General features: G+C 46.4%; 1 protein-coding gene across 1 annotated transcript; it reads right to left on the reverse strand.

Moving 5' to 3' along the window:
* Positions 1-258: 258 nt before the first annotated feature.
* Positions 259-23877, reverse strand: Ppp2r1a (protein phosphatase 2 scaffold subunit Aalpha). Its single transcript, XM_048428687.2, has 15 exons — positions 23717-23877; positions 17762-17852; positions 12891-12991; positions 11612-11844; positions 10744-10891; positions 10488-10643; positions 8669-8783; positions 8498-8568; positions 7922-8056; positions 6250-6423; positions 5882-5942; positions 5151-5305; positions 4180-4322; positions 822-913; positions 259-711 (listed from the first exon to the last, which is right to left on the reverse strand). The coding sequence occupies exons 1-15, from the start codon at positions 23792-23794 to the stop codon at positions 695-697; spliced, it is 1770 nt and encodes a 589-aa protein (XP_048284644.2). The 5' UTR covers positions 23795-23877; the 3' UTR covers positions 259-694.
* Between the last annotated feature and the right edge of the window lie 791 nt (positions 23878-24668).

Here is a 24668-nt window from a genome sequence, read left to right on the forward strand (position 1 = left end):
GCTAACCCGGTTAACACTACACAAACCTGAGAATTATGCCAGCGCTTGAAAACTTAAGCTTCATCCTGGGACCCTGCCGAGTAGCCTCTGGGCCCTCTGCTCTGTGGCTCTTGCTGCACTCTTGCCAGCTCAAGTCCTTCTTCCTCTCATGACAGCAGGAAGGATAACTGCAGGACAGTCTCCTCAGGAACAGAGCAGAGAACCAACCCCCAGCGAGCGCTCTTTCCTCCATTCTGATGACTAAGACTAGAGACCAACTATTTCTACACATTTATTTCTCTGTGAGAAGAGTAGGGAAAGGAATAAAATAAAAATGGCACAGTTGACACACACAAAACAACATGGTTCAGGGGTCAGAGAAAGGGTGGTGGTGAGTAGATGGGTGAGGGGTCCCTATTACAGCAGCAGGAGTCAGTGACCTAGGATGCTCCATCTCTCCCACTATGGGCAGGAACAGCCAGCTTTTCCTTTCAGGCTGCTGCCCTGCCCCAACTTGCACTGTCTCAGCCCCTTGGGAGGTGGACAGAAGTCTTCCCAGGCTACAGAGAGGAGGAACCGTGCTGGGGGAGGGGCCTGGGGTCAGACCATGCACGGGGAGTGACAGTCATTGGCCTCCACCTACCTCCCTAAGGGAGGTACTTGGTGGGGGTTGGAGGGCGAACACCAGAAGCCGGCAATGGTTCTTCTTCCAGCATCAGGCAAGAGACAGAACTGGGGAAACAAGGAACAATCAGGTCTTAGAACAGGACCGCACTGCCTACCTACACTATCAAATGCTGTCCCCACCCTTCTTTCAGGGCTCTATTCTCTCAGGTTCTTACCAGTCAGCGCCTCCTGGGCAAAGTACTTGACATCTACATCCTGGTCCTGCGTCAGCTTCTCCAGGATGGGCTTGACTTCACTCTGCAGCGTGCTGGAAAGGAGGAGAAAAGAAGGTGGTGAACAAGGCTAGGCTGAGACAGGGGGATCCCAGGCAGGAAGATGGCTGGACGAGGGCACATACAAGCAGGCTTGGAATCAGCTAAACAAGAATATTCTGGGGTGCCCAGGTGAGCCCTCAGGTCTTGGAGCTCAGAAGATTCCTTCATTGACTAAATGTATATTCACTGCACTGTATGTCTGGTATGAATACAGAGTTATATCACTCTAGATTCTTACCCAGATGAGCCCAGACCAGAAGACAAGACCAATTAATGGGCATGGCAGAAAGATCAAAGGCTTCCTGATTTCAAGGGGCCCCACAAGTTACATCTACATGGGGAGATCTGCCTGTCTTATAAGTTGTGAGACATGCAGGCACGTCTCAGAAACAAAAATTTAAGGCTATGAAACAGAGACGAGACATACAGGTATCAATGTTCCCTTTAGTTAGCAGGCAGCTCCTCTTCCCTCCATACAACCCTCCCTCATTCCTAACACTTAAGGTTGCTTTGTTTCTGCAGTTTGCTTGCTTGCTTTGTTTTGGGGAGGAAGGTCTTACTATATAACTACACATGACCTCAAACTATATAGACTAGGCTGGTCTACAACTCACGACCTTCTTGCCTCAACCTGTAGAGTGCTGGGAAGCTCTGTACCACCATGCTATAAGACTTTTATCCACAAAAAGTTATTTACGTGTGTGTGTTTGTGCACGCACTTTTGTGAGTTCTTGGTAATTGGTGTATGTGTCAGGCTTGGATACCCTAGAACTAGAATTATAAGCACTTGTGAGCTTTTGTCTGGGTGCTGGGAAGTGAACCAAGGTCCTCTGCAAGAGCAGCTAGTGCTCTTGACCATTGAGCCATTATCTCTCTGGCCCCCATCTATTTTAAACTCAACATAAATGACTTATTTTCCTGGGTCTAGCATCTCCCTCAATATGATGCCAATAAATCATTCATAATTATACATGTTGCTAATTAAAAACAGGCATCTCTTTTCTCATTACTAAGTTTTCTGTCCTGTGAATAAGTCACGCTTTCGCTGTGTGAAAGTACATAGCTGTTTCTGTCTTATGGCTACTATACATAAGGCCACGTGTTGGAAGACAATGTTGGCTGGTCAGAGGTCATGACTTTCCAGTGGCCTAGCAGTTTATCTCAATAAGCTTGGCAAAATGGAGCTCCCTCCCTCCAGCAAAGGTTCCTGCTCTCTACTGTCCTTGTCTGGAGAATGTTCCTGTTCCTCAGCCTGAAGGACTGACCTTATCTGAAAGCTGTCACTAAACCAGCTGCAGTTCATCATTAGCTTGACCCTTTGCATAGTTCCCTGCTGAGAAGACTTGTGCTAGGAGCTGCCATAGGACCCTACTGCCATATACTGAGCCTTGTGGTAGGAGCATGCCACTTAATGCAAATTAAGGTTTGGCCCCAGGATCACAATCCTTTATTGATGGAGGAGGGTTATCTGTCTATTGTGTTATTTTCATTGGTCAATAAAGAGACTGCCTTGGCCCTTTGATAGGACAGAAAATTAGGTAGGCGGAGTAAACAGAATAGAATGCTGGGAAGAAGGGAAGTGAGGCAGACGCCATGGAGCCAGCCACCAGGTTAGACATGCTGAATCTTTTCCGGTAAGTCACTACCTCGTGGTGCTACCACGAGATTATTAGAAATGGGTTAATATCAAAATATGAGAGTTAGTCAGTAACTAACTCTCTAGAGATAATGGGCCAGGCAGTATTTACATGAATACAACTTATGTGTTATTATTTCTGGGGCTAAGCTAGCCGTGCGGGAGCTGGGCAGGATGAAAAGCAGGCCTGCCCACAGCCCCTCACTACACTTTATTTTCCTTATATTCTAGAATATATTCACTGAAATCTGTCAGAAGGCTGTCTCTGTATTCATGGGTCACCATGCCCACCCCACCTGCCTCCTTCCCCTCTTGACCTAGTGGCCAACAGGCCAAGGGGGACAGAGGACACCCATAGCCACTACATTGGCTGGTGGGTGGTGGGAGGAGGAATACTCATTTCTCTAAAAGCAAGGCCTAGCTCAGGGTCTACACCGACCTAACTGCACCCGTCCACTTAAAATGCTCAGTCTTTAAAGCCATTGCAGGTGGGCATCCCACCTGTAACACAGCTCCCACCTTCCTGGTGTTCAGAGTACTTCTGCTGTAACCCATGCTGTCCCAACAGCCTACGGTGCTCAGCACCTAGTCAGCTGCACCTTCTCAGGTGCTCACTGAGTACATGAAGATCCTATTTTCAAATTAGCACAAATGAACAGGATTCCTCATGATACTGTCACACATACTGCTTTGATGGACAACTTGCCTCCTCCATCTCCTCCCGACTTGCACCTTCCAGCTTCCAATACTCCCACTTTAATGCCACAACCCTCCGTCCCTTTGCCTTCTTCCCATCTTTAACTGTGAGTTTCCTTGTCTTCCCACCTATAAGATTCTAGACAAATTCTTTCCACATAGAAACATCTCCGCTGTCAGCAGATACACAGGTTTCCATCTCTATGAGGCTATCTTGTCAAACTCTTGCTTACACAACTCAGCTGGTCTGTGTGCTGCCCATGTCATGAAGACATTCTTCTGTATTTTCTACAAGTTTTCTTCACAATCCTGATTCTGGTTTGAAAACTTACTTCAGATGAATTTGTTTATGGAGAGGCAGGAATTCCTCTTATTTTATGGGGGCATCCAAGTGATCTATCCATTTTTAGAAAAAATGAACATTATTCCATCAAACTACAATGACACCCGATGTTCCACACACCTGAGTGCTTTGTGTGCTCTGGAAAATGTTTCAGTGAGACATGAATGTCCACTTCACTGTTTCTTAATTATGTATATACATGTTTCCCAAAGCTTCCCAGGGCACTGTTTAATAGACTCACTAGAAATGTTAAGTGTACTTTATTACTTATATTTTGGTTATTTGATGTCTGTGGTACAGTGTAAATTTTAGATACAAGCGTAACTTAATCCACACACATAAAATATCTACATAAATATTGGCTAATTTCATTTTGGAGCAATTCATTGTAGCACAAGACTGCAACTACCACCCTCTCTTTTCTTTCATTCTATTTTGTGGGAATGAATTCTCATTCTAAAACAGAAAAAAAGACTTTGTGGAAAGTAAAGAAGCAGCAGCTAGGGTCATACGCAAGAAGGCTTCAAACCCTGGCCTTCATCTTCAAAATATCTAAGATGTTTAGAACAAGCCCCAGACCTCACCTGTTGTCAAGAATGGGTCCTATCTTCTGTAGTGATTTGGCCACATTGAAGCGGACATTGGCAACTGGGTCCCCAGCCATACGAAGCACTGTGGGCAGCATGTGCTTGGTGGTGATATCCTGCCCACAGACCTCAGACAGCACCTGAGACCAGTGAATGGCAGAAGCATGATTATGCAAGTTTCACTAAGTCCTCATGTCTCCCCACCTAACCAGGCCACCTGGGTCATCGTCAGGTTCCCAGAGGAACATGGGAGGATCTGGGTCCAGAGGCATCAACCCTAGGGAGCGGTTACCCTCTTATAGCTCCGAAATCCCTAAACAGCCTTCCTTTGAGGACTGACTGTGCTTTGTCTGGATTTCCTTTATCCTCAAGGTTTGAGTGGTTTTGATTCCTAACTCCTGAAATTCCTCCTTAATACAGGAGTCTCCAAATTGTAGTATGGAGGAAAAGAATTTCCAAGCCATGGTTTAGCTTTTAGTGTCAGTAAAACAGTAAGAATAAGTAAGACACTAATGAAAATCAGTAACTATACTCTGACACAAAATCAGAGCTGTTCTATGTCTTCTGGGGCTATTACATTACTCTTCACAGCCTGGTGAGCACCATCACAAATCCCCAAAGGTGAACAAACCAAAGCATTGACTGTTAGGTGCTTTGATGTGTGACACAGCTGAAACTGAACTGGGTCAACTCCAGAGCCACGCGCTTGCTCTCCTGCTCAGCAAGCAGAAAGTGCTTCTGTGTGAACACATGTGCTCTACTTCCCTCTCAATCTTGGATCTCTCACCATGCAAACCTTAGCCCCCAGAGGCCTGATCTGACACTGCAGACTCAAGCTTTTGCCTGCAGTCTTCAGAGACTCATCCTTGGCCCAAATCATGTTTCTATTTACAAGCAAAACACCTCCACCACCTTCATCTTAGGGGTACTCCCATTCCCTGGGGTTGACAGGCAGTTGAGGTGCTTACATTGATGCAGAAGAGCGTGGTCATACGGTGCAGGTAGTTAGGGTCTCCAGACATGGCTAAGACCTTGGGGATGATAGTGGCATGGGCCCACTCCTTCCCGAACTTCTCCACTAGCTTCTTGAGGTTGCTGGTGGCAGCCTCACGGATGGCGTAGACTGTAGTAGGGAAAAGGAAAGGGCAAGGGAGGTGATTCAGGGTGAAGGACTGACCATGACCACACCTGTTTCTGCCTAAGGCGAGGCCCCAGTGGCCAGATCACACAGGTTCAGTCAATTCAGCCAAACTAAGAAGCAGCGCTTGCTACATTTTGCCCAGTTTTTTCTCTTACAGCACCTTCTGGCCACCCAAAGAGACTTGCCTCATTATCCAGAAGTACAAACTGAGACTCTGCTTGTGCAAATTACATCTCAAGCTATTTAACCATACTACTGCCTGAGACGTAAAACTGCCTGAGAAAAACAAAAACTCTTAATTTTTTTTTAACCACTTAATAAAACCAAGGAATAAGTCTCACAAGGGCCCGAGAGACCACAGTGAGAAGTCTTTATGTTCGAATTTGAGTGTAGGGCTCCACAGACACCCACCACACCCCATCCCTAACCTACACTTCTCTAGGGTTTTTAAACAACAACAGAGTGGGTCCAGGTGAGCACTGACAAGGAAATGTGCCAGCTCACCTGTCTGTCCTTGCAGCTACTAACCTGTCTTGCTGTACTGCTGGGGATACTTACCATGATCCACGAGCCAGGCCATACACAAAGAGTTGAGTTTCTCATCAAAAAATTCCACACCCTGCGGGGGGGAAAAGATTGGTAAGGGCCTGAGAGGGGGAGAGGAAGGACGAGAAAGAGGGGTCCCAGAGAATCAGGCAATTCTGATCTCCACCAGAGTGCCAGTCTTCTTCCTCTAACTGAATTCCCTGCATCAGCTAAGGACTCAGTTCCTGAGTCCAGACATCCCTCCACGGACAACTGTCACTGCCTACACTGAGGCTCCAAGCCCCTAGTTACAGCACCACAGCCCTGGCACTAGGGTTAAGCCCAGACCAGACCCTGAAATCTATCACTTCGTGGCCAACAAAACCTGGCTCCTCACTCACCAGCTGTCCAGCCAGCAGAGGCATGTACTCAATGATGGCCAGCCGCACTCGCCACTTGGCATCCTCAGCCAGCTCCACAATGGCAGGGAGCAGGGACTGAGAGAGCTGCCGGATACCAATCACCTCGTTCACGCAGTCCAGGTTGGAGATGATATTCAGCCGCACCTCGGGACACTTGAAAAGATGATAGGAGGATTAAAAGAGCACTTCGTACAGCAGCCTCAGAAAAGTGATAGGAGCAGGCAAGGGCTCCTTTCTAGGTATCATTCTGTAACTTGAAATATCCAAATATCCATCTAGTCTCAAGGGTAGCTGAGGCTCTCTGCTCAACGGGCTGAAGCACCTAGTGTCTGGAACACCAAGGAGTACATGTGTAGGGCCCATTATCATTCTCATCACTTCACCTTGCTAATGCCAGACCAGGGAGCACATGTAACGAGCCTCTGAACTGCCTGATTCCAAGCATTGCAAACTCTGATTAACAGTCTGTATCCATCCACACTCACTCCATAGAGCAGAGACACCCATAGGAACAAACACATGGACTGGTCCCACAGAGGCCATAAAAAGCAAGTTCTCTGGAAAACACAAAACCCAGATCCAGGAAGAGATTTTATTGTTTGTTTTAGTCTGGTGTTTGTTTTTTTATATGTACAGAACCAGAGTTGCAAATGTTAGCCCTTTCAACTGACTCCATAAACCTTCTCTAAAGAAAGACTTCTGAAGTAGGAAACAGCTTATGAGAAATCCTTTTCCCATCTGGAGAATGGGTCATTATTATAGAATCAGTCACTAGGTACTCCACGAAAGTGCTCCATTAAAAAATCTGAATGGGCCAGGAAGTGTTGGCTCACACCTTTAATCCCCAGCACTTGGGAGACAGAGGCAGGTGGATCTCCATGAGTTTGAGGCCAGACTGGTATACAAAGCTAGTTCCAGGACAGCCAGAGCTACACAGAAAAACCCCATCTCAAAAAAAAAAAAAAAAAAAAAATGAACAGCAGCACTCCGGGCTGGCATGCATCCAAGAGCTCTGGCTCTCTCTCATCTCTCCCTAACACCAACTACACTTTCTTAACAAAAGGACCTCTTGCAGCTAGAGCACTTGCCTACAGGTTCAAATCCAATTCCCTGAGCTGTCACCACAGTGACCTCTTTGGTCCTCTGTGGTCTAGGTCACCTGCACAGTCAAGTATTGTGACCTGACTGGCTATGGTCAATGGAACACGTAGAAAACACAAGCTAGAGCCAAACCCTTCGGTGGGCCAAGAGGTAAGATTACAGCTGTGACTACAGATTGACAAAGCCAGGCCAGCAAAGTTAATCGCTCACCACAGGACCAGTTGGAATGATGTGAGAGGAATCACAACTTTCTATGGCACTGTATTAGGGTCTCTATGGTACATGAACCTAAAAACCATGGCGTACCTCTCCCGGTACCCACAGTGTCTATATCTGTTCCTCTCCACTGGCATACTCTGTGCATCCCTGAGGATCAAGTTAAGGGAACATGAAGCACTATCTAACAAGAGTGAGCGAAAAAACAGACACTTTTGCCTGTCATCTAGAAGGAGTGTGGAGTGTGGTGTCTGGTGCCAAGATTCTAAACATTCTTGGAGAACAGTAGACCATCATCTCTGCAAAGTGCTGAAAACATTCCTGGTGCTCTCACCTCATCCTTGAGCTGAGCCAAGAAGAGTGGCAAGAGGTGTTCGATGGTGTTGTCTTTGCCGAGAATGGGAGAGAGGCCCATGATGACTGAAGCCAGTGCAGATTTGACGTGTTGGTTGGCATCTGAAACGAGCTCCTAGAGGGGAGAAGGAAGGAGGAAGCCCAGAGTCAGAAAAACCCCTTTAGTGGCAAGTGGCTACACATACCTCAGTCCTGATGGCCCGAGGAGACCACACTCTCCTACTTTTAACACAATCAGGGCAGCTCAGGCACTCACTGCATGTATTCACAAGTCCTCCCTTGCTTGTTCTGTGAGCCCTGCTTCCAGCAGCCACTGCCCCATTCCACAAGATCTATAGATGAGGGAACTCAGTGGCCTTTGAAGGCAAACACATCCCTAAGATCTTAGGGTCACTTGCAACCCTCAGATTTTGCCAACAGCCAAACCCAGGACTGTTAAACACAGTTACTGTGTGTCCCAAGAGGATGAAAACTTAGCTTGGATCTGAATATACTCAAAACCAAATCTGCACCCCTCTCTGGAAGTCTCAAATCCTACAACCAAGCATTCCATTACCTTGATGCAGGGCAAGATCTGGGTCATGATCACATTCTCCCGACAGTCAGCTGAGAGATTCTCACAGAACTCTATGGGCAGAGACAGAAAGGTGCTGGTTAGACTTGATGGCCCAGTCCCATTTCTGCCTCTCAGACATCCCCCAGCTAGGTTCTGATTGCCAGCACCAACCTTTGACCTTGTGGGAGGCTGCGGCCCTCACCTCGGCCTCACAGTCCTTCATCAGGTTCTGGAAGGCAGGTACCAGATCTGTCTTGGTGATCTCAGGCCCCACTGCTTTCTGGAGCTGGACATAAAGAGAAGGGCAACACTGAGAGTCTGGCAGCTGCTCAGAGCTAACAAGGCAAAAACTGAGGTGAAGGCACCAGGACGAAACTAAGACACGGCACTGGGGACCTAATACCAGCACCACAACACGATCATGGGTGAAGACGTCGCCTCCCTGAACTCTGGCTTCCTCAGAAACAGAAGGGAGGTTCTAGGACATCTATTACTGTATGTTTTCCATTTACTTCAGGTTACTTGGATTTTCCATTACCTATAGTAGGTGGCTCCCACTTTCATCTGACAAGAAAATATAAGCATATTTGTGTTTTATCTAACTGGCTACAAGAAGCGATTATCATTTTTGTAATTGAAATAAGAAGTCTGGGTGGTGGTGGTGCACGCCTTTAACCCCAGCACTGGGGAGGCGGAGGCAGGCGGATCTCCATTAAGTTCAAGAGCTAATATCAGGAAGGCTCCAAAGCTACACGAAACCCTGTCTTGAAAAAACCATAAACAAACAAACAAACAAATAAATAAATGAAGAAAAAAAAATAAGAGTGAGGTGGAAGATACAGGAACCCTACCAGTCTCGAGGATCCAGAAAAAAAAGCATGTATGTGGGTCTGCTTCAACCTGCCTTGAAGATCAGTTAGAAGCAGGAAGACTCACTACTACCAAGAGAATAAATAAGTAAAAATTCTGCAGGCTCTCATATTATCTTGGGCACACACTACCTTTTATTTAAGAACATGTTTGCAGTCGGACGTGGGCAGATTGTCATTTCCATAGCACAAGGGTCCCATCTTCCAAGGTCTAGCATAAGTCTGCTTCCCTCTGAGAGGAAGGAGGAAGAGACTGACTCTCTTGCTTTTACTATGGTACTAAGCCCTTCAGGCACACAGACTTCTTACACGGCTAAGCGCCAAACAACTTCACTGTGCCCACAAAAACAGTCCTTAGGGCTGAGCCTTCCAGTAGACCCCAGTAATCATACGAGGGAGAGCTCTTGTCCATCACTTCTGTACCTTCTCTCGCTGAATCCCAGGATCCCTCTCATTCTGTGTCTCACCTCTGCACAGGTTATCTTGTTGGGATACAGCTCCTACCTAGATGCTAATTCTTCATCCTCACAACCAGCTGGAGCACGACCTCCTCCTCTCAATGCCATGAGGCACAGAGAACAGAACATTCCATTAGCACTTTCTACTGAGGCTGACCTTTAGCCTGCTCCTTGAAGGCAACGTATGTGTGTAATTCACTGACTGCAGGACCTCCACCAAAGGCACTGCTAATAACTATGGGCTTGAAATTAGAGCATAGCAGTAGAGCACTTGCCTAGCATGGGTCAAATGGGCCAAGCTCTGGGATCAACTCTCAGCACTGAGGAGTAAAGACGGTGGGTGGAGGCATTCTGTCAGGTAAGAAAATTTTGATCTTGTCCCTGTTCTGTCTAGTTTGTGGCATTACTCTGACAACTAACTCTCAGACTGTATCTTAAGGAAGTTTTGAGGTCAGGGAATATGCTTTCAGAGTTAGAACCTGACTTCAGAATCATATTTTATCTTAGCACCCTCAGTTGCCAATCACACATCCAGGGTTGGCTCTGCGAGATCTACGGAATGTTTATTAAAATTGAGGACTGTGGTGCCAGCTCCCACATATAGGGTCACTCTTTCCCTCAGAGAACCTCAGTTTCCCCTCCTGTGAAACCATACCAACCTACCTCTGTGAACTTGTCGGCCACCATGTAGCGGACACGCCAGGACTTATCTTCAGCAGCCTGACGTAAGGTGGGCATCACTAAGGCCTCCAGATCCTCCTGGGGTAGAAGCTGGGCAATGTTCACACATGCCTCCACTGCCAGCAGCCGCACCGAGTCCTGGAAAGAATGGGGTGGCTTAGAGTAGCAGAGGCCTACTGGGCTGAGGGTCCCTTGCCTCGGCAAGCAAGGGCATGGTGAGAGCTGGGGACTGACTCACCTGCTCGTCAGAGGCCAGGTTAGAGAACATGGGAATGATCTCACTCTTGACATTGTCCAGTTCCAGGACTTTGGCGAACTCCCCCAGCTTGGAGGCTGCGGCCCGCCGCACCATGGGGGTGTCGTCTGAGCACAGGTTCCGGAAGTACCTGGGATAGGAAGAAGCCTGGCCTTAAGATCTTGGGAAGCCCTAGCAGCTGGCAGCCCAGCATTAACACAGAGCACTGCTGGTTATGCAGTAGACTCTGCTGCTAACAATGGTGACTTTGTACAACTCATGAACTCTGTCTTCCCAGTCCTACCAACAGAACCAAAGGCAATGGCACATCCCCACACAGCTAACTTGAGGTCTCAGTGAAAGAGCACAACACAGTACTCTTTATGTGGCCATGGCCATAAAACTGTTTAAAATGCCACTGACAGGTCTTCCTTGTCAAAAGCCTCAGTCAGAGACACACAGGGAGTAATGGAGACATCCCAGTATGTGCATATGGCTGTAGGCCAGTACTCTGGAGTGACAGATCAGGACCTGGGTTTCACAGAGCTGAGCAACAAGGCACTCAGTAACTTCCAGGAATGTCTACTCAGGGGTCTAGACTGAAGGTAACACCAGACACCATTTGTTGTGTGGAATTCTAGACTCTGTTCCAAGCAGGCCATGTGTAATCACCAGCAGGAATGAATTTCCAAGAAGGCAGGTCAGGCAAATTCACCCCTGTGGTATCCGGAGGCCACTGTCAAGGACAAGCCTCCCTGAAGAGAACTGAGGAGGGAGCAGGGAGAACTCTGCAACATTGGGTTCTGGGAAGACCTAGAGGGGCTGAGACTTTGAGAAACGCTAAGGAAAGTGATGGAGTGTAAGGACTCACTGTCGAAGTTCTGCCTTCACAGCACTGGATACTCGGGGGTAGCAGACGGAGAAGAGGCCGCAGGCCGAGGTGCGGGAGGTGAACCAGTCTCCACCCGCCAGCCGCTTCACCAGAGGCACAAAATGAGCCTCTAGGTCAGAAGGCGAATGCTCGTGTGAGATGGCCCGTAAGGATTCTACCGCCTTGTCTCGTACTACTGTCTCCTCCACTGTGGCCAGTGACTCAAGGGGTGGCTGTGATGAGAACACAAGGTTAGAAAACAGTGTTTGCTCTATTGTCACAGCTATGGAACCCTACCTCATGACCTGAACTAATGAGACTCCTCTGATCTCTCCACCCCATCCTTCATTAAAAGCCCATGAGGACTCCTAAAGGAACTTCATGAACCAATTCTCAAGGAGTCCCATGTGTGTGTAGCTCTCCATGTACAATAAACATTGCTGATGCTGGCTCCAGCACCCATGTACTAGGTTTTAGACCATGTCATTGTATTGCTGACATATCTGTCGTTCCTTCCTATGAGTCTTGTGAAACAGTCTTTGATACTGTCCTCATTAATCAAAGAGAAGGAATCTGAAGCACACAGGCTATGTAATTTGCCTAAGCTACTTACTATCAGCTACAAGCCAAGATCTAAAAGACCTTTTGGCTCTCCTTCCCTACACAACAGGTCCCGACAGTATCAAATCCTCTCTGTGTTTTCAGCTGTCATCCAAAAGAGATACACAGACAGATGGTATGGTAAGGTGCACTCATGCAAACAATCTTGAAAATCCAGCTCTGCCACTTACTAGCTAGGAGTCTCTGACAGGATGGCTTAACATCCTGGTACTCTATATTGACTCATGTATCAGGTATACCTTCCTACCCAACCATGAAAATCACAGCGTCTAACTGTGAGTACTTACTACTATGTGAGTGAATCTAAGTCATTTATCAGGGTGGGCTTTGGGGACCTCCAATTGACCCGAGCAGTCAGAAAGGTTAGCACTCTTAAAAGGCCTATCAGTATGTGGCAGAAACCTACCTGACCCCAAACCCACAACCCTACAAGTGGGTTGCCCGCTGGTCCTATTGTGGGTAAGGATACACAATGAATGGTAACTGGAGATTAAATGTCACTAATGACTTGACATAAGTGACATCCGAAGGCCATCCATTCTAGGATGATCTCCAGCCTTCCTAATCCCTCTCTTGGTCCCCATTCCCCATAGGCAGAACCACAGTTTTGACCCCAAGGTAGAGAAAAGGATTAGGGGACCTCCCAGCTTTCACTCACCAGCAGGCAGTGCACAAACTCAGGTCCTCCCACCAAAGTGGTGAAGGTTCCCAGTTGTTCAGCCAAGGCCAAGAGGACTTCATCTTCATCATAGATAGTGTCTGTGGGACAAGGACCAAGTCCATCAAAGACTCAAGCTGAACCAGTGACCCAACCTTCAAACAAGCAAACAGCCCTGTGCCTCCTCATTGTCAGCAACCCTATCTCCCTGTCTATCACTCCTCCTCATCTGCTACCTGCTGAGCAGAATGAGCCCAGGTCCCACAACTGCCTTTTCTGTGCTAGGTGGGGGGTGGTAGCAGAGTGGCACCACTACTAAGCCTCAGTTTTGGCGCCTTCTCAATGGGGGCAAACACAATCATGTGTATACAGTCCAGGACAGTCCATGAAATTTCTGGTTGGGTCTAGTTTAAATACGCAGCACCGCTTTCAGGAACTCCTAAGTCTTCAGCCAGGAAATTCTTTTCTTCCTTTTTGGGCTTGGTTCAGCCACTGTTGATTGCTTGTAGAATTTCAAAGAAGCTGCTAGACTAAGTCAGATTCTTTCCCGCCTGAACTCATTCTCTCCCCTTCTTCTACTTTTACCAAGCATGATCAGAAACCATGATCACTTGCAGCCAAGACTAGCTTTGGTGTGCTCCAGTTCCTGCCAGAGTCAGAGTAGCATGTTTGGAAATCGACTGATTTAAAAGAATAAGCAGGGGAGAGGGGGAGGATTGGGGATGGCTTGGGGGAATGGGAAGGGCGGAGGGAGGAAGGATGGTTGTGGGAGCAGGGAGGTTTATATCTCAGCTAAGGGAGCCATTTTAGGGTTTGCAAGAGACTTGATTCTGGAGGGGTTCCCAGTAAAACTTAAATAAAAAAATTTAAAAAAAATTAAAAAATTAAAAAAAAATTTAAAAAAATAACAAAAAAAAAGAAAAGAAAACTCTTTACTGAGTCACAGGTAAGCCAGACCCAAAAAGAGGAATATGGTATGTATTCACTCATAAGTGGATTCTAGCCATAATTAAAGGTCTTTGAGCCTATTATTCGTGATTCTAGAGAAGTTGAATAGGAGGGTGAACCTGAAGAAAATTCAGGTAGTTTTCCTCCTGGAGATTGGAAATAGACAAGAGTTCCAGGTAACCTTGGGTGCTTGGGGGGGTGGGAGGGTTTCTGGAAGGGGAGAGGGTTAGAGAGAAGGGAGCAGGGGAGGAAAGGGGAATGCTCAGGAGACTGGGGGGGGGCGTGAGGAAGGATAGATATGGGATCAGGGAAGAATATATCTCAATTAAGGGAGTCAGTTTAGGGTTTACTAGAGATTTGATTATAAATGGAATCCCAGGTCCAAGGAGAGATCCCCAGATTGTTCTCTGGACAGAGGAGAGGGTGCCTGAACCGGCCTTGGCCCATAACCATACTGATGAATATTTTGCTTATCACCATAGATCCTTCATCTGGTGATGGATGGAGATGGAGACGGAGAACCACATTGGAACACTGGACTTAATTCCCTAGGTCCAAACGAGAAGCAGAAGGAAAGAGAACGTGAGCAAGGAAGGCAAGATCAGAGGGAACCTTCATCCGATGAGGGATGGTGGTACAGACGGAGAGCCACATTGGAACACCGGACTGAGTCCCCAAAGGTCCAAACGAGGAGCAGAAAGAGGAAGAACATGAAAAAGGAAATCAGGACCGCGAGGGGTGCGATCACCCACTGATACAAGGGGACTGATCTAATGAGAGTTCACCAAGGCCAGTTGTCTGGGACAGAGATTCTCTGAATGTGGCTGGCCCGGAGTCTTTCTGAAAAGCCATTGACAATGACACTGGGACTTGTTTCCTCTGCATATACTGGATTTTTGGGATCCAGTCTGTTTGGATGCTCACCTTCCTGGACCTGGAGGGAGGGGGAAAGAGCCTGAACTACCCACAGGGTGGGAGACCCTGACTGCTATTGGGGATGGAGAGGGAGGAGGGGAGGGAGTGGGGGGAGTGGGAGGGTGTTGGGAGGAGGGGCGGAAATGGAGACTTTTGTATTTTAATAAACTTTGAGAAAAAAAAAAGAAACTGGGGGGCTAGCGGGGAGATGGGGTCACCCCCACAGGATAGGCATGACCTCCTGGTAGGAACATTAAAAAATAAAATAAAAAAAGTATAAAAATAAATAAATAAATAAATAAATAAATAAAATAAAAGAATAAGCAGCCAAGCGACAGGGAAACTACCTGTGCCTCTCTCAGGTTCTGCTTCTCCTGAGGGAAATGCTGGCTGCTCTCACAATGTGCAGTCACTGGCTGCTCACCAGCACTTTAACATTCTTTCACCTTGGATTTGCCATAAGAAAGGCAAGCAGAGGAGCCTAAGGGGAAACCTAGGCCAATGCTATTTGATACCTCAACCTCACAGTTCCAGATTTTAGAACTGCAAAAACACAACTGTTCAAGACGCCCAGTCTGAGGCCTTTGTCCTAGGAAACTAATATAATTCAGTAATGTTCCCTCACAGAAAGAAAAAAAGAAAAGCTTAATGTTCTTTAGATATGAGCTTACAGGTCTTTAGATTGTACTTGCTGAAACACTATCGGTGTCTTATACATGTGTCTGCTGCTTCCTGTTCTGAACACTTTCTGAGCCCAGAGCAGAAGAAATCTGACATCACTTAGATTTCTAACAGCTCAAAAATAAATCTGTCTGAATCACAGTTCCTTTTCAGTCTTTGGTCTCCAGCACACTCAGGCTCCCACAGTTCTTCCCATCTGGATTATTAAAATGCCACATGCAATTTTCAAATAATATATCTGAGTAGTATTTTCCTACTAGCTTAGTGAGTTGTCATGATCCCATTATGTGATTTCTGACACTGCAGAGGAAGGAAAACAGCAAGGCAGGACTGAACCCTGACCATCTGACTACAGGGCCTCTGCTCTCAGATATTACCTTGCTAGCAGGCTGCTACCTCTGTGCCTCCCCTCACACACCCTCTATATATCCACAGTGGTCCCAAATCTCACTCCCTTTGTACTCTAGCAGATAACCACAATGGCACCTTGCCCATCAACAGGATTAAACCTCAGAGGCTCCATGTGGTACAGAAAGCTGGCAAAAGGTAGCCCATTATAACCTAGGTGGTTCTCTCAGTACCCCTAATCCTGATGGCCTTGCCACCTGACCTCTATTCACTAGTCACACACACTGGTTATTTTCATTAATTGCCCAGCTCACTCCTTGCACAATCACCTACATACATAAGAAGAGTAGACTCTTCTTATAGAACAGCTTTCAACTAAAGAGCAGAGCCCAAGAGGTGGAGGGCATTCCCAGGTTCTCAGCAGAGTTAGGCCATAGCAGTTTGTTTCAAAAGCCAGGGATCTTTTGATAGGGGAGTTCAGCCCTGTTCGAGGGGCGTGTCGCCCTTAGGCTAAAGTTTACCTATAAACCTGGCAAATGCGCACCTGCTAGCTCTCTCGCCTGGCTCCTGCCTGGCTCCTGCATCTGGACGGATTGTTTGGATTCTGGTGTAAGCTGGTGAAGTCTTCCTTCTGTTCATTAAAGCTGTATATTTTGTATTAAGATAGTCAGGGGACTTTTCATTACCGATCACCCTGCGGCATCAATCTTTGGCTTCTCGCCTGTACCATTATTCATGTAACTGCTCTTCATGTCATTTTGATGTCAAGAGCAACCTCTGTCTCAGCATCCTAAACCTTAGGGCATCTCTGATTGCCAAAGGAAGACCCCTGGCTTGGGATTGGATCATCTTCTCATGCCAGATGCAGAAAACTACTCTTCAGGCTGTGTTTACAGTCACACCTTCACACTTCATCATTAGCTGTGCCACTGTGGCAGGGCACCAAGCCCCAATAGGCCACAGCTCCCCATATGTCAAACAGGGGAGGACCAAAAGGCTGGGCCTTCTACTTCTCCTAGGTCATCCACAGGAAATGATCCAATACAAATCACTCTGTCAGTAACAAAGCACTGAAAACCTTTAGTTCCAACTCTGACTAGAGGGGACCACAGTAGGGGAAAAATGAGAATAACGACAGCAGGGATTTAGTATGGTGGCCCACACTGTGCCAGCCATTGTACAGAGAACTTGATACGCACCTACAGACAGTAAACTTGGCAAAAGCTAAGAGAGCCCCACTTAACACATCCCTGACCCAGTCACTGGGTCGTCACAGGAGCCTTAGTCTTCATTTAGGTTACAGCATCATGCCTATCTTACCCACAAACCCTCTGACCAGGCAGATGTGACATCAGATCCCAACTCTTCACAATTAGTTAATACTGCTCACTATGGAGCCTAAATATAAAAATCCCTTTGGTCACCTCCAGACAGAAAAATTCCAGGGAAATGAGTTACTTCATCTTTCTGTGCCTCAGTTTCTTCATGTCCAAATCAGCAACAGTAGCATTCTTTGCTTTAAGGTGTTGCTATGAGACTGAGATGAATGACAATGAAGATGTAAATTTAAGAACATAGGCACTCTCATAAGCACTCTGTGAGCTAAGAGTTAACTCAAAATCACAAGATTCCAGTGGTCAGCTGGCATGCAACAACTATGTAATAAGTATTAATGATTAATGCTCTTTAATGCCCACATCAACAATACAGTACGAAGATTATCTTCATTTTAGAGATGAAAAAAAAATCTAAGAAACTTGTCTAAAGTCAATGCTAACAGTTGAAGCTGTGATTGAAACTAGGTTCTGGTGCTCCATCGTTCCATATTATTTTCTCAGAGGATCACACTTAGGCTCCTCTGGAATACTGCCCATACCACTGTGGCATAGGGAAGACTTTTAATTTATTAATCTACTTTTCACTAACTTGTAAGAAACATTCAACTGTCCTCACCATATCTGGACCCCAGAAATCCTTACCTGTAAGGAAGGGCAGGAGCTCACTTCTGGTCCGTTCAACCCCAAGGGCCAAGGCGATGGTGGAGAGTTTCTTGATACTATTGAGGCGAAGCTAATGAAAAGACAAGCAAAGGAAGAGAGAAGATTAGAAATTTTGGACCCACAGGGGTCCCAAAGCTCTGAAGTAATTAGGTCAATCCCCAGACTGACCCACTGCTATTCATGAAGATTCTCAATGATCAATAGTAACAGCATAATACAACCAAGCAATTCTGTGTTTCTCAAAAAAAAATATTTACCAACAGCAATGATAGCAATGGAAGCCAGAACCTCTCCTGGGTCTTTCCAAGTTTTGTTTAAAGTTGAACTCCATTCCTGCCCCTGCTCCTCACATTACTACAAAGAACACTTGGAAGGTGGTAGCAGAAGGAAGCAGGAGGATCAGAAGTTCAAGGTCATTCTTGTCTACCTACCAAGTTCCAGGCTAGCCTTAGCTGCAAGTGAACCCATCACAACAAACAAATAACCCAGGACTGCAAGAATTAATATAACAGTACCTTAAGAATGAAGTAGTTGGGCACAGTGGTACACCCATGACCCCAATACGCAGAAAGTTATGGCAGGAAGATCTTGAGTTTGAGACCAGCTTGAACTACACTGCAAGACCACATCAAAACAACACCTTACTGATGCTCCCATAAGCCACCCTAATTAAGATGATTGTACGTAGAAGGAAGACTATGGGAAAAAGGGGCTCAGAGGGAATGTCAGGGTACAGAGAGCAGTATGATCAAAGAGGATCATGTAGATGCAGAAGAATGTCATAATAAAACCATTATTAGGTACATAAATATATGCTAAAAAAAATCCAAAAATAAAAAGCAAGACAAGCATTAACAGTGCTAATACTTCTAGTTCAGAGGGAATGACCCACAACATGAAGGTGTATTTGCTGTCTCCATGTAAGCATATGTTTTTTCCTTATTGTTTTTGGCTTGCAGCTTCACCCTCACATAGGTCATAACAGTCAGAATGTCTCTTACCCAAGGCCAGTCACAGAAAGCCTCATCTTCCTGTCTTCCTGTACTACAGTAGCAATAAAAGATTTATTCTGATTGTCAACTACAAATACCATTTCAGAATGGGTCCTGTCCCATACCCAAAAAGGAGTATTGCAGAGGCCAGGAAGAATGATGAAAACTGTCTAGGTTTTCCTCATCCAGTCAATTATTAAATAAGGAATGTGGGATACCTGATTTACAGGCAGCTGATAAAAAAAGCGCAGGTAAAAAGACCTGGGACTTAGAACTGGCATCTGAAGTTTGGGAGACAGTCTTAGGAATGAGTCCTCAACTGTGGGATATGACACTCTCCAAGTAGACAGCATCTCAACTGAACTACGTTACAAAATACTGGCCGAAGAACTGAACGCTTGTTTTCTAGGAGGGAAATTATGCACCATTTAGGACCACGGAACTCTCTTGACTGTGGTGTGAAAGCACAGAAAAAGCAAGCAGTTTTGTTCTTCCAACACACACCATGCGGGAGACACAAACCAGCCCTAATCCCTTGTACTTGTGAATGTGAAGGAGCATCTTTGCTAGTATTATGTTTCATCTTAAGATGAAACCATCCTCAATTCAGAGTTGATCCTAGACTCTATTAAGTATCCTTACAATATAGCAACAGAAATGGAGAAGACATATTTGCAGAAGGCAGGGTCATATAAAGGTATAGGAAGATGCTGGGGTGGCATATTCACAAGGCCAAGAATACCAAGAATTGCCAACAGCTCCCTGAAGTTAAGAGAGATGAAGTAGACTTCTCTTGGAACCTCAGAGGAACCACTGACTTGATTTCAGATTTTTGGTCTGCACGATTTTTAAAGGATGTATTTATTGTTTTAATCCATCCTGTTTGCGATAATTTATTACATCAGCCTTAACAAATAACTGTCTCTGGCTAACACCCTAAGGAAGAACATGTGTGACCATGCCTCTCTACTTCACAGAAACTGAGGCTCAGAAAAGGAAACACTTGCCTAGACCAGCCCTGAGAGCTGAACATGACAGAGTCCCTGTCTGTTTCTTCCTCCATAGGGTGCTTTTTTTCTACCCAGGTCCAGAGCTGTCCCAAAACAGAAAAGATAACATTTGAAGAAGGCAATGCTTGAGGGATTACAAACTCTTCATTACCCCCAGGGGAACACTCTTTCTGGAAGGAAAAAGAGAACAGAGGAGTCTGCTCTCTTTTCAGACTCCATACAACTGGAAATAGGTCTTCAAATTACTGTGATCCTGAACAAGTACGGTTCTCACCGCAGGGGACTTAAAGGAGGACTCTGGGCTCACAGACTATGCTGAGGATCTGAAAAATGCTATGATGAAAACTGTCTGAGCACAGAGTACAAGCCTATATATATCTCCAGCACCCGGGAGGCTATGGTAGGAACACCATGTGTTCCAGATCAGCCTGGACTACAACGCAGCATCTTACCTCAAAAACACACGAAAACAAACCACAACAAAAATTCACACCAAACTTAGCATTCAGTGACACCACAGTAGCTTTGGGAGCAATGAAAGAACAAAGGAGGCCCCGAATCTCATTTTGGTGGTAAAAAGTCATCTACTATAAACCCCAAAACTTTTCAGTCAAACTATAAAATATGCAGATCTATGGAAAGGTTAAAAAGCCAAATACTGCAAACACTAACAATCCCTAAAGGCCAGCAGTAAGCCTACAGGTGCTTGTTCAGTACCCAGCAAAACTGTTCTTTAAACTACCAGTAAATGTTTCCAGTCTCACAGGCCAGTGTCTCTGAACCACTTAACTTGTACTCACAGCAAGACAGCAGTCACAGGAAGGAGACATTCTGCAAACAAACTGGCTCAGCTTGTATTCCAGCAAAACTTTACTTGCAAAAGCTGCCAGTGGCTGGATATGGTCCACAGCCTGTATTTTTGCTGAACCCTGTACTAGTTTTTCAACGCTCTTGCCTCAATTTTTTAAAATAAATCTTTATTTATTTATATGTACACCGTATTCTGTCTGCATGTATGCTTAGATGCCAGAAGAGAGCACCAGATCTCATCATAGATGGTTGTGAGCCACCATGCGGTTGCTGGGAATTGAATTCAGGACCCCTGGAAGAACAGTCAGTGCTCTTAACCTCTGAGCCATCTCTCCAGCCCCTCTTGCCTCAATTTTTAAAGAAGAAATTCTACTAGGATGGTTGTCTTAGCAGCCTGCCTCCTTTCCCCTTTGTGTTTAAGGTAGATAGATGTTTGTGCTCCTCTCCCAAATAGACTATGGGAAACGCATGGGTCGGAGCCACAACTGGTAAGCAGCAGCCCTAAAAACAACAGAGGGTATCAGGGAGCAACCACAATCACGTTCATAATCTTAGTGCCAGTATGAATAGCACATGACAGCTATAAATTGCTCCCTGTTTGCTTAGCCAGTGTATTAACATACTTGGCACTGTGCTCTGAGGTCTTGTCCTAGAAACACCATTTTAAAAGGCAAGGAAGCTGATGCAGAAAAACAGGCACTTTTTGGAATGCAATGAATCCCCAACCAGAACCTAAACACTCTGTCCATACTACCATTGAGAAAATATGCCTAAGAGTTGGGAGTCTGAATATGGGCAGCCGTTCTTTCACTCTAATTTTGATTTTGTTAACTATGTCCATTGTTTTCTTTGAGAAGATGGCACTGTGTGTGCTGAAGAAGAGGCAGAAAGCTGTGTAGCCCTGTGGCCTGAATTCAAAGCTATGCTGCTAGCAATCAGTTGCAAGATCTTAGGTCATCTTCACCCAGAGAGACTTACAACAGACTTCTGACCTCCAGAACCATAAATAAAACTGTATGCTGTTTTATACTGCTAAATTTATGGTAATCTGTTACAGAAGCATTACAAAACTGACACACTGACCTAAGCTAACCAACTTCCTTATTGTCTCTGCATGTACACTTCATTCAACAGCTTCCCTCAACCTTAGCACTGTCATTTTAAATGGGTCTCTTCCCTTCCATGAGGGACGGTCTATACACTGAAACCATGTATAAAAGCATTCCTGACTTCTACCCAGCAACAATCTCCCAGTTATGACAACCAAAACATCTCTAGACATTGCTAAACATCCCTGGTGGCAAAAATTGCTTCAAGCTAGGAACTATAATTATTACATAGATATACTCCTGGTTTCTTTAAGCCTCTTCCCCAACTTCTCAAACTGTATCCTGAGAGGAGTCTCTCCACTGGCCCAATTCCTCACCCAACTATTTAGTTGTTATGTACTCTGCCCTCACAGTTCCTTCCTTGACAAGCAGGTATTGGCTCAAACTTCAACTTTTTGACAAGGCTTCCCCACACTAATAATGTACCCTACCTCCCTTATTTTTCTCTTTGCTGTTCTTCACAGTCAACACAATATGTATTTATCTGTCACCCTTCACTACAAGGTAAATTCTTCCAAGGCCAGTTTTTTTCTTCTTTTTCCCACTGTACACAAACATCTGGAGCACTGCTCAGAACACAGGCCCAACAAACAATTGCTGATTCATTATCCCAACATTGACATGTCTCATCACTTCTTACAGGTGGTAATATATGTAAGGTTTGACTGTTTCACACCTAGCTTCCTGGACAGCAACCAGCCAGTTTCTTTGTTGATACAGAGTGTCACTATGTAGTCTAGGCTAGCCTTGAACCTGCCTCTGCCTCCTGAGTGCGGAGATCACAGGCAGGCACCACCATACCTGGCTTTGGTCTCTTTTCTGTCCCCAACAACATTCCTGATAACTGCACATGTTTACTGAACACATAAATTCACAGAGTATCCCTATAACCAGGTTATTGTTTCCATTTAACAGAGGAGAAACACCGATTGCTTGAGTCAATCAGCAAGACGCGCAAGGACCAGGAATACAACTCCAGTCTGTCTGGCATCAGAACCAGAATCATACACATAAGACTTAGAAGCTGGGCTAGCCTCAGGTTACTTAGTGCACCACAAACAATTCCATACAAAAGGAAAAACAGAGGGTCCATAGAGCATGGTACCACAATAGCCACTCCCCCAAAATAACAGCTAACATTTATGAGGCCTTTACAAGCAGCTAGTTCTATTTTACTACATTTCCTCAGCCACTGGGGTAAGCCAGGACTATTATTAGCCGGTATTTTGTAGAAAACAGAAGCCAGGGGCAATGAAATAAAGTGCACACAAGGTTGTCCTCAGGTGAGAGGATGCGGCCTTGAGGTCTGACCTCTTTCAAAACCACAGCAAACCGACTCAAAGGCCCTAGGTCACTCTTCTCTCTGAACCAGAACTAGCAAATCGCTTGGCAGTCTGGCCTGGGAAGAGATCGGGGAGAGGTGGGTCTGTACACGTGACCCACACCTGAATTAGGCTAGTTAAATCTCAGGGGAGGATACTTTCACATCCTCCTTCCTCCTCCTTCAGGAGAGCTACCCCAAATACCAGGCGAAGGCCCGAGAGGAATGGACGGATCTCCTGGTATCAGTCCCTACTCGGCCCAGCTATATAAAAACACTAAAAGCAATAGGAACTGTATCCCGGTCCTCAGCAGCCATGAGGGCTTCCCCAACTCCGCTGGTCACGCGCCCCAGTCTATCTCCCCCAGGGGGCCATTCTGAGTCCACCGCCAATCATCAGCCTGGCAGGCGGCCGTAGTCTCCCCAGCCCATCTCGGGCCGCCTAGGCACAGATCCCGGGCGGCCGCGCGCACTAAGAAGGGACCCTCGAGGCTTGCCCTCCGCTGGGGAAAAGACCCAATCAGGAGCGCCATCTCATCGAATCTTGCCACTAGGAAAGATGAGACCTGGATTCTGATTGGTCACCGCTGTCTTCCGCCACTCCCGGAGAACCCCGAGCCATCTCTCCCGCATTCCGCGATCATCCCGGTCCCCGATCTTCCCAACACACTTTAACGGAAGGTCCCCCACACCTGAACGTCTTCATTGCGGAGTTCATCTATGAGCACCGCAATGGGGTAGAGTGAATCGTCGCCGTCGGCAGCTGCCATCTTGCCTCCCTGGCGTCTCTGTCAGGCTGCGGCCAGCGCCGGGCGGAATCCGGGATCGGGCGGGGCAATGCGCGGGGAAAGGACGCAAAGAGGGCGTGGGGGCTCCCGAGCCACGCTACAGGGGCTGTCCCGCCGCCATTGGCCGTACAAGGTCGCGTCTGTTTGGTCCGAACCTACCAAGGCCCGCCTGCTTCCCATTCACTATTGGTTGGGCGAACCAGATTGGCTTTCCGCTGTAGTATCGGAAGCGGAAGTGGGGTATCTTAGCGACCAAGTTTGTTCCCGCCTACATCGCCGCTAGCAACCACAGAAACGAGCAGGGCTTTGAGCCAATAAGGATCGAGAAGAGGAGGTGGCAAAGTGGCTCCGTGAGGCTGCACAGAGAAGGCTTAAACGCGGGTGTTGGGAGCGGTGGGTGACGTAAAGAAGGACAAGCCGGTCGGGTTGTACCTCTGCGGCTTTAAACCGTCCCCTGTGAAGAAGGAAATCCTAAGAAGGGAGACTTGCCTTGGTCGCTTCTTCGACACTGCCCTGGGGCGGATGACATAGGTTCACCTGCCCTCCTACTCTGGATTAGTCCTGGAGAACTAGAGTGGACAGGGCGAGTCCTTATCCGGTCGAGGAGCTTCTAGGTAGCTAGAAATCAGTGAGGTGGAAGGTATTTTAGGTTAGACCTCTGTCTCACGAAGACATTGGGCGCCCAACTCTATGACCCCCTTACAGACTATTGTAAGGTATCATAATCATTTCTCCTTAATATTGAAAAGTGAACGTATGAAAGGGAGGAAGGTGGAGATAGCAGAGTGGTTGAAGACTTATTAAGGAAAGAATGTCTTTTCTAAGCTACGCATGACTATTTTTGTACTTGTATTTT

Source organism: Myodes glareolus, chromosome 1 (assembly GCF_982192425.1).
Source record: "Myodes glareolus chromosome 1, mMyoGla1.1, whole genome shotgun sequence".
Lineage (NCBI taxonomy): Eukaryota > Metazoa > Chordata > Mammalia > Rodentia > Cricetidae > Myodes > Myodes glareolus.

Coding starts and splice junctions, on each gene's coding strand:
- Ppp2r1a (XM_048428687.2), bottom strand. CDS start 23,794: ATGGCAGCTGCCGACGGCGACGATTCACTCTACCCCATTGCGGTGCTC. Junction 17,853..23,716: donor TCCGCAATGAAGACGTTCAG/GTGTGGGGGACC, acceptor TCTTTTCATTAG/CTTCGCCTCAATAGTATCAA. Junction 10,892..11,611: donor GTGAAGGCAGAACTTCGACA/GTGAGTCCTTAC, acceptor TTCCTATCCCAG/GTACTTCCGGAACCTGTGCT.